Here is a 10,359-nt window from a genome sequence, read left to right on the forward strand (position 1 = left end):
GATTTTTTTTACTCTCTCTCTCTCTGTTGCCGTTCCTTTCGCTGAGCCCCTTGACAGGCGAAGGAACCACACGCCAGCAACGCTCACGACCGGAAGCTTGTTGAAACGTTTTCCGTCCACGAAACGCGCGTGGGTACACGCATTAAACTTACTAATTTCATTGCACTTCGAAATACGGTAGCGAGCTTTCTCCTGGCGTCGGGTGTTTTTTTTTTTCGTTGTTGTTCTTTCCACCCTTGCGAATAATAGAATTCAGCAGGTTCTGAATCAACAGGAATAAATTCCGGCCAACGGGTGCGTGAAGGGCGAGCGAGAAAGCGTGAAGCAAAATGACAAAACCACACCGTGTCGCAATTTTTTTGCACTGGTTTTCGCAACCCAACCACGGCTCGAAAGCCCCTCCTGAAGGGCACCAAGGGAACAATCTGCGAACGGTTTTGTGCGGCCATAAAATGAACCCCTCGGACCCGCGTGCCCGGCAAAATGGGTAAATGATTCAGCCGTTTGCGAGAAATGATAAGCCACATTATCCGGTGCTCAGCTGGTGGAAATTTTTACAGCACATTCGCCGAGCAGCAAGAACAACAACAAAAAAATTATGACAAAATAATTATGCAAAGTCTGGAGTATTTTGCACCCAGCGCTTGCAACCGGCGCAGAAAAAGCGAAACGTGTTGCGAGTGGAAAAATTAAGCAGACAACGGCTCGCTCGAAGCCTTGAGCCGCTGCAAAGTAATCGCGTTCATTTTCGAAGAAAATTAAAGTTTTTTATGGGATTTTATGCTTTGCTGCAGCAATAAGCGGAAAATTCACACTATACAAACCTTTCAATGCGATCAATTAACGTTAAAAATTCACACACAAAATTAACAAAGCTGCGTGCACTTTTTTGATAGTAAACACGACTTTGAACCATTTTTCGTAACATTTAGCGAATGATTTGTGCCTTCCGAAAGACAATCCTGCTCCTGTTTCCAGAGCCATGTGTCTCGTGTGTGTTCCGCAGCATGCATTGCTTATACAACCAACCATCATGCACTGCCGATTGGCCTCAATGCATCGTTCTGCTTTATATCGTGTTCTTCCGGCTCCTGGCACTCGAACCAACTGTGCAGTGGAATTGCATCTGTAACCGCAACCACAACGTCGTTAATTCTTTTCTCATCCCATATTTTACGCCCCTCTGGGAGTGCTGGGCGGTAAGTTTTCATGCTTCCGGTTGTCAAAGATCTTTCGAATACGATTTTAATATACAATCGGCAGAGAAAAAGAAACATGCACCAATGTTTGGCACTGTACGAGTTACTTTACCCTTCTTTGCATGATTTTAAGTCTTGTTCCTTTCTTTTACTCACAACAAAAAGCGAAATGACTAGTTCTAGGTCTGGTAATTTACAGAGACGTTTGTTATTTGCCAGTAAAGAGTTGCCAGCAACAACAAATTTACAGTACAAGGGTTTTGAGTACCTTTTTAGTTTTGTTTTCCATGCAAAGAAGGGTTAAACTACTTTAAAGTCCAAAATTTCAGTTTCAAACGATAGCACAGGAACAGAAATTTAATTCAAAGCAAATCGAGCATTCCATAATTAATCTCTCCATATTGATCGAAGCCACCGAACCAAATTATCTAAAAAAACCCCCTTTATTTACTTGCATTATTCATCAAGACATCAGCCCACTTAAGCGGCAGTCCGGAGCTCTCGGCGTCCCTTTAAGCGGCGTGAATAGCAAATGAGTAAATAATTACCAGCACGTGTTTGCGACAACGAAACGCTTCGACCTCAGACGACCACACCGAGTTCGGATACTTTGTTCACAGACGAGCCTACAAACGGTCTGCCTCCTGTCGGCTCTCAAAAAGGCTTAACATATCCCTGCCGGGAGCTCGGCGGCTGGGGCTGGACAGTTTCGAGAACGTTTCTTTTCCAGCCATGCGTGTGTGTGTGATCCGTACAAATTGCCGTCAGTAAGTCCATACGGTCTGGAACGACTTCATCAGACCACCGGGAGGTCGCTAAGCGGAGGCAACACAGACGGTTAGGACTTCATGAAAGTTGCATGAAATCTGCGCCGAATTCATCATCGTTTCGCAACGGCAGGCGCCCCAAAGACGCAACCGCTTAACGATGCCATCGGTTCGGGTATCGATGGGTTGGACATTTGTCGACCGGAGCTATAACGAGCTGCCTGGTCGAGTGGTGGTGATGTTGGTCCGTCTCGTGCCGTCCGTCTGCTGTAGAGTTTTAATCTCGAGTATCGTGTTTCACCAGACGCAACGCATGTGGCCCTGGCCATCGTCCGGAGTGCATAAGGCGACAAATGAGCTTTCGAGAGAGCCGGGGGTGCACCGTCTAGACGACGCTCGGACAGGACAAATGCCTCCAAATCACGCCACCCAGAGGATGTTTCAAGCGCCGTTCCGAGGCGCTTACGCGCTTCGAATGTTTTCCCAAAATTCAACCCCCTTTTCCATCAGTCCATTATCGAAGCCCCATGGAAATGGGCGGTGGTTTGCCGTACCGACATGAGGCACAAAAAATGTCCACCCCAAAGATGCCGCCATGGTTGAGTCTAATCACGAAACCGGCTCCACGTAAGGTACGAAGGTGACGGAACCGGTGCGTAATTGAATTTTCATCCAATTTTGGGGATCATCGCCCAGCAGCGAGCAGGTGATAAATTGTGGAGATACTCTCAGCCCGCTCTTCGGTGGGGCCCGGCTGTGTAACAGTCGAACCGAAGGGTATTAAAATGGGGCTCATCCTGGCCATCATTACGGCTAAGCTGGGTTGTTAGCTAACTTTGGCGATGGTTATAAGCCCTTTTTCGGTCCACACCGCCATGCACCGAAGCAGAAGCTGCAGCTCGTGGTGGTTGTTTGCGTTCGGTGTGACAAAAACAAGTACACCTGTTAGCAGGCACACTTCCGGCAGCCATACACCGGGACATCACCCAGATGGCAGCTGCTCTCGGGAGGGCTTGTTCGTGATGCACCGGCAGTCTTTTGCAAGGGTTGCTGTGGTTCACTCTGAGTGGCTTTTGCATGTGTTATTATTGTATGCTTAAGCAAACACATCGCCATAGCAACCAACGGCTTGCTAAATGGTTTGGTTTTCCGTGAAAATGTGTTTGAAGTAATGCCACATCAGAAAATTAATGTATTACGGGGAATAAATCCTTCGGCAAATGTCCAACAGTTGCCAGTTCGTGAGTACACTAATTGAGGTTATGTTGTATTTTATCCTACAAAAAACACAAGAAAATCTATCAGATATTACTGTTCCCAAAAACACTTTAAAAGCTAGGTTTTTGCAACAAATTCATATTTTTATACTTTTCCAATTGTTTGTAAAAATAATTTTGGTTTTAAGAACAATGACTCGCCGCTTCTGCGAAATGTTAGCAAAATAGACACACAACACCATTAAGTGAAAAGGACAGCTTCCTCATTCCTATCACGAGAGGCACTTGCTCGAATTAGATTCCCGTCAATCCCGCTGCACTTTACGAAGGACGACGCGTTTTCTTCCGCACACGAGTACACGCTGCAGCCCCGGGGGCGCACCGTGGTGATGGCCCACAAAAGGGACGAAAAATCCATCCATCGTTTCGTGCCTTGTGCCAACGGCGAGGACATTCCCATTTAGCGGGAATAATGAAATATTATCCTTGCTGAGTCGGTGCCTGTGCACGGTGGTGTCCTTCGTTTGTGCACGGTGTCAAATTCCCACCGTTCTCAAGCCCAGGCCGAGAACGGTCCTCGTAATGATGTTGCTGTCGGCGTCCAGCCACCAAAACCGACCGAGTTGCCCTGGGTCACTCCGGTCGCTTCGGTCAGTGGACAATTTTCGGTCAATCCAAAACAGCTATTAGCTGCTATTCCCTCCATTTCTCATCTTATTATTTTCATCTGTTTCTTTCACGGGCCAAAATAAACCTGACCAAGGCGCACAGGAAAGCGGTCCCATGGCGCGCCTTTCTCCGAGCCGTGCGAAAACAGCAACGAGCTGTGGATATTTTTCGGTTCGTCCGGGTATTTTGTCACCAAACGCGCCTTTCTGTGACCGTCCGAGGATCCTGGCACAGGTTGTTCCAAGCCTTGATCCGGCTAGCGAACGCACGCGGGTCGGATTGTAGCGAACGGTCTCACGGGCTTATTATATTTTGCGCCCGCCAGGGAGCAATCCGTCCGTATCTTCCTTTTTCGATTGCAGTTTACATGGCCCGCAGGTCGGGAACAGTGGTTAAGGCAGGAAAGCAAACAGTTCCCATACCCGGCGGTGTAAAAAGTCCTTTTCTGGGACTTGAGAGAGAGAGAGAGAGAGAGAGCTAGAGAGAGGATTCGTGATGCCTCTGTTTGGTATCGAGACGTACGACGTAGCAAAAAGCAGCGAGCGAATACGAGAAATTCTACCAAAAACCCCCAGCCACACGTGCAACTTCTCGAACTGCAGCGATGCAAGTGCTGCAGCGAGAGAACGAGATCGCATCCCCGATCGTCCGGCTCTGTGCGTCCTTTTCCAATCCGTTTTCATCTGTTTTTTATCCCTTCGAAGCATAAATCTTGTCCCAATAATGACAACGGAAGGAGCAAAACGTCAAGCCTGACGAACGAGGCAGTGTGAGTGATAGAGAAAGCGAAAAACACACAAGCAAAACGACGGATCCCACGATCAGAAACCGGCGTGGAAACACCAACGCAGCGAGAACGCCGAGAAAAGGAATCGATTAAAATCTTTCGGATGTAGGAGCGAGAGAAAAAAAAAAGGACTCTAGCGTCCCTTGAAGGGCCCCCCGAAGGGCAGGGCACAAACTTGACCCATCGCTTGGGATGGCGGACAATGGGTGAACTTTTTCAGGTCAGCACGAGCAGCACAAGAAAGAAGGCAAAGTTTTTATGATTGTTTTAGTCTCGTTTCTCTGTTGGCTTTTTTTTTTGTTCTTCTTTATTTTCGAAAGCGATTTAATGATCTCGTTCGTTTTAATTCGCGGTTTGCTGGGCGCAATTGCTCGCGTTCCAAGGGCGCGAGTGCGTTTTCTCCACGTTCCCGCGGTTCGGTTGGCCGATGGGATGAAACACGCTCTCATGCGCTTTGTTTCTGACAGCGATCCGTAGACGGAACCTCGCGTAGAACAAGTGGCTTGCAAACTGTGGTGTGTCCAGCCATCGTCCTTGTTGGGCTCTTAAGCTGAAGCTGGCTGATCCATACCGATTGCTCATGCGTGAGGTGACCTTCTTTCCAGAAGGTGCGCACACGAGCTGGCGCTGGTTCCCGTTTCCCTCAGTGGGCGTTAAATTTGGTTCCCCCAAACAAGCCTCAAGCTAGCTCAGAGATCGGACACGGGAATGGGCATCTCGTAGATGTGATACTGAGGCGAACCCGGTGCTTTATGCTGGTACATCTGCTGGTAATTGCAGGTGTAGATGTTGAAGTTTGGCTGATGGTACTCGATCTCTGGGAAAGCCTTCACGTACTCCATATCTTTCTCCTCTTTCAGTGAGTTGCGTTTGTTGTGCCAGTTTGGTCCCAATGCGTCTACCAAACGATGCCGCAAACGATACGCCACAAGCACGAACGTTGTCAGTGAAGCGGCAGTCGCCACCAGGACTACCCCAACAACTGCACGATCCTTCGACTGACGCTGGTGGCAACCCAACAGCTCCGAGCTGATCTCGCGCAAAGTAACGCCCGCGAATCGCTCCGGATACTGACAGATCACCTGGCTCTGTTCGGTTTCGACGGGTTTCTCACGCAGAAGGTCTTTCATCCAGCGCAAGTGACAGTTGCAAACGAGCGGGTTACCGGAGATATCGAAGTTTCGCATTTGCTTCCATGGAAGTAGTTCCTCACGCAGCGTCCGGATGGCGTTATCCCGCAAGATCACGTTCTCGATGTGCGGGAGTCCAGAGAATGCACCTTCATCCAGCTCGGCAAGCAGCCGGTTCGAGGAGAGCACAATCGTGTCGAGATTCGCGTTCGATGCAAATGCACCCGATTGCACTAGCTGCAGATTTAACGCACCCGAGATGGACACTTTGCGGAGGTTTGAAAGCCCAAAGAAAGCACCCTCGGGGATGATCTCGAAGTCGTTCTGCCCGATGGATAACTCCTCCAGCCGGTGTAGAATGCTGAGCGCTACAGTTGGCACCTTCAACAGGTGATTATCGGAGATGTCCAGGGATCGTAGGTTCTCCAGGCCACGAAATGTATCGATGGTCAGGTTAACAAGCATCGAACCCCGCACATCCAACCGGCGTAGATGCTGGAGACCCTCGAACGATCCGATCTGCATCTGGTTAAGCGTATTCAGTCCAAGGTACAGCTCAGCCAACAACCGCAAAGGCCGGAATGATGGTGTCGGGATGACGTTGATCGCATTATCGTCCAGATGCAGGATGCGCAAATTGGTCAGCCCCGCGAAGGCGTCCGGGTGCAGCGATCCGATCTGGTTCTCGCCCAAGTTCAACTCCTCCAGCTTGGGAAGTGCCTTGAACAAACCCTTCGTCACCTCCTCGATGAAGTTCCCGCGCAGATTCAACACACGCAGCTCATCCATTCCAGCGAAGGTTTTGTTGCCGATCGACGAGATCTTGTTGTTGTTCAGATGCAACTGCAGCAACCGCTTCTGGTACATGAAGATGCTCTTCGGGATGCCCAGCAGATGGTTGTAGCTCAGATCGAGCATGGTAAGATCACTGTAGAACTGGATCGATGAATCGATCGCCTTGATGCGGTTAAACTTGATCACTAGCCGCTCGATGGCGGGATTCAACGCGATCGGTAGCACATCCAGTTCGCCTTCGCCACACGTCACGTGCAGCTTAACATCGTCACAAACACACCGAGATGGGCAGTAAGCGGCTGCCCCGGCGACAAACGGCACAAAAACGCCGGCCAACATCACAATCACAACTTGCACCGATATCATCTTGAAACGTTGCTTACGGAGAATGCAAAAGATCACTTTCTTGGCTCGATCAGAGACACGAGCTGTGGACGACTTGGGAGTGATCTTCAAACTATTTCTTAAACCCAACCGGATGCCTCTTTTTATGCTCACGAGGAAGACACTCACGATCGCGATCTTTCTCTCTCGCAGCATACAGGCAGGTACGCACTCACTCTCAAGCCTCTCGCCAACATAAATGAGTGTCGCACAGTTTCTCTGCTCAATTATGCTCTCTCTCTCGCCGGCGGCAGATGATCGAAAAGAAATGGATAAAAAATGAAGATCGCATTGACACTGGCGGGATAGAATTTGTATTCGAAAGGGCATGCGGCCGGTTCCTTTCGTTCGTCTTATTTATTCTGCTTCTCGCAGGCTCGCGAGGCAGCGAAAACAGTCTTCCAGTGCAAATGCACACGCTTAGGATGCAATCCCTTTCGAGCTGGTCGACTCGCCTGCGAGCGAACGAACGGTTTAAAAGAAGGCGCATCGAGAATGCAGAATCAACAAAATCGAAGAGCTGGCATTTGAAGCGCACCAGCAACGGGGAGGCATAATTCGGCGATTTATACGGCGCGTCTCGGCTGGAAAAATGCACCTGCAGCGGCATGATCCCGCCGGTGCATAAAGCCAATCCGGGAATCCCGGGCGAAGGGTGCCGGCTCGAAATTATGATGATGACATTGTAGGAATCGGACGGTTGTCTTTTAATTTAAAATTCTAACACAAAAACAACGCATCATCGCTTGGCGATTCGTGGCGTGTAGAAGCGATTCTTCATCCGTCAGCGCGGCACCAGAAGACACCGGAAGACCCCGAAAGACAGCCAGCAGTACTCCGGGCAGTACTTCATCCGTCTAAACCCAACCGAGCGCCCAGCTAACTGACCGGAGTGCCACCGACGCGAGCCGTGTTTTGTTTGGAATGAATAATTCATACGAAAATCCAGTCCACCGATACGACAGGAGGTAGGACTGCCATCAGCCGGGCTCGCTCCACTTGATCCTTTTGGCTGGTGGCGATCTCGGTTGCCTCATCCGTCAACGCTGACGCAGCGAGTCAAGTGTCTCCTGGCCGCTGGCGGGCGATGACTTGCCGTGTTGCGATGGTCCTTTTTCCTCCCGGACGCGCCGGGAGAGTTAAATTGACTTTTGAGAGAACCATCGGAGTATCATTGTTTTGATTTTATGCTCCCTCCGATTGCTCTGTCTCTGTCGACTGGCGTTGCAGCGCACTCGACGGCTTCAAGATGGTGCTGGTTGGTACAGGCGTTTGACTCCTTAAAGCATGCTGCCAAGCGATCCGCGCTGTCAGATAGCGACTCGTTGTTTCACACTTTAAATCAACTCAAGCACGCGGAATGGTTCGCGTTTGTTTTGGCCTTTCTCGTGCCGTTGGGTTGCCCTCCGGGATGGGGCCACTTTTGCTACAGGCTGTTGGCTTGTTTGGGTTTCGTTCGCGCCTGCAGGTTGGGGCCGGGCCGGGTAATTGAAGTAAAACAATGCCGTTCTTGAGAAAGCAGATCGGGGCAGAGTTTAAAAACATTTCGATGACGCTTGAGCTGGGTGGGTTTCGCTGTTTGTCGTCCGCCGATGCTCGTGGGCTGCTCACTGGCTTTGGCTGGCCCACGCAAGACACGCACGATCGTTGGGAGTGATTGTATTCACACCGCAACCGATCGGGTTCCGATAAACACAGCCAGCTGAAATGGAACCTATTCTTCGCCACGAGATTGAGATGGTCAGCTTAGGATGTTGCTTTGTCATTCGGTGGAAATAAAATGAACGATTGAGGTGGCGTTTTTTTTTCTAATTCGGAGGGATTACACGACGAAAAAGACCCTCCCGATTTGGTTGAGTTATTTTGAACTGAAGAAAAAGCAAAACAATACCACATTTTCAAACCATTTATCTATTCATAAGTGCTGTCAAATTCAAACAACAGTACAATAGATAGAATAGATGTTTTTTTTGTACACTGAATTAAAAATTCAATATTTATCCTGTATGATTGTCCTGTTTCATTTGAAGCCTTTTCTTATCTGTACTTGTTTTATAAATGACATAAAAAAAGTGCCCAAATAACGGTGCTCAATCAAATATCTGAGACAAAATACCCCCACAAGTTGGATAGGGATTAATTAATTGCATTTTTGTGGGCTAATTTCAACGCTCTATCGTATTTGCTGCTGCAGTTTTTATCTCGTAAAAGGCTCGTTGAAAAAACCCCAAATCAACCCAATTTTGGCTTGACAAATGTGACATCGGTGTCATTTGTCCCATGCGATTGGAATCACATTTCTCTTCTCGTGCATTTTCAGCCCATTCCCACCGAACCGGCGCACTCAGCCTACCAACCCTCGCAGAACACGCATTTGTCAATAAAAATGCAAATTTTACATCGTTTTGAAGGAATTCAATTAATTAAACGCACCTCGTTGACCCGCTCCCGGCGTGGAAAATCGATACGCGCAACGATACGCGTTTCGGATGAGCTTCCCGGGTGGGGTTTTGTGGTTTCAAGCGTCCCAGAACCTATGGTGGGTAAAAAAGCGCCCGCATTTTCGCTCCAACCCTCTCGTTCCAACCCACCGAAAAACGGTGCGTTCCCGCGACCTGGAGCCTAATTAAAAACGCATTTCCTTCTCTGGTATGCTAATTTGTGATGCATGTTAGCCCACACCACCGGACGGACGGAATGATAACCGTGCCGGATCGACGAGATCGTTGTCCACCGCACTCAAAGCCACCTGAAAGCGAACGGCCACGGCCACGGCCACTAGCGGAAACCGATGCGTCTCGCTCGCGTTCCAAATCGTCCATCAGTCAGCTAGGCGAAGGCCCCGGAAGGCAACGCTGGAGTTGGGAGAGACGAAAGACACCCTTCGGGAGGAAATCCGAAACGTCCACTCGCGTTCACCGGCAACATAATCCCCAGGCGAGTAGCCGACCATTTCATCGGCCAAAGGAACGTGACGCGCTTTACGGGCATGAAAAATGACTCCGAAAAACTTTGGAGCCCCCGGGTGCTTGGGCCGTGGCTTTGTGCCCGGTTTTTGGCTGCCGTACCCAACTCTTCGGTCGTTCGCGGCGGGGTTTCGAGGGTTGGCTCCGGAATTATTGATGGCCAGTTTTCGGCAGGCGAAGGTTTCAAGCACCCAAAACTTCAAGCCACGAACGAGCGAGAGTCAAACGAGCGCGCGCGCTCGCGCCAGAAGCATGAACTCGCTGGTAGAACAAAGACCGAGCTGTGTACGACGCGGGGGCTATCGGGAAATAAAACGGTTTACAAATGTAATTAAAAATTATAATTTATCATACCGCCACCACCGGTCACCGGGATCACCGAGGGCTTGCCATGCTTGCCGGTGACCGCGGGTCATTTTTCTTTCGGTGGCGTTTCGAGCCTCGG

The 10,359-nt window shown here is 49.6% G+C and overlaps 1 protein-coding gene across 1 annotated transcript; it reads right to left on the reverse strand.

Annotated features, from left to right (window-relative positions):
* Window positions 1-5,328: 5,328 nt before the first annotated feature.
* Window positions 5,329-6,930, reverse strand: LOC128732180 (insulin-like growth factor-binding protein complex acid labile subunit). The gene has a single exon (XM_053825350.1). It carries the CDS (start codon window positions 6,928-6,930, stop codon window positions 5,329-5,331), a length of 1,602 nt encoding a protein of 533 aa, XP_053681325.1.
* Between the last annotated feature and the right edge of the window lie 3,429 nt (window positions 6,931-10,359).

This window comes from Anopheles nili, chromosome 2 (genome assembly GCF_943737925.1).
Source record: "Anopheles nili chromosome 2, idAnoNiliSN_F5_01, whole genome shotgun sequence".
Classification (NCBI taxonomy): Eukaryota; Metazoa; Arthropoda; class Insecta; order Diptera; family Culicidae; genus Anopheles; species Anopheles nili.

Excerpts from the sequence above, each read along its gene's own strand:
- LOC128732180 (XM_053825350.1), bottom strand. The coding sequence starts at position 6,930 with ATGATATCGGTGCAAGTTGTGATTGTGATGTTGGCCGGCGTTTTTGTG.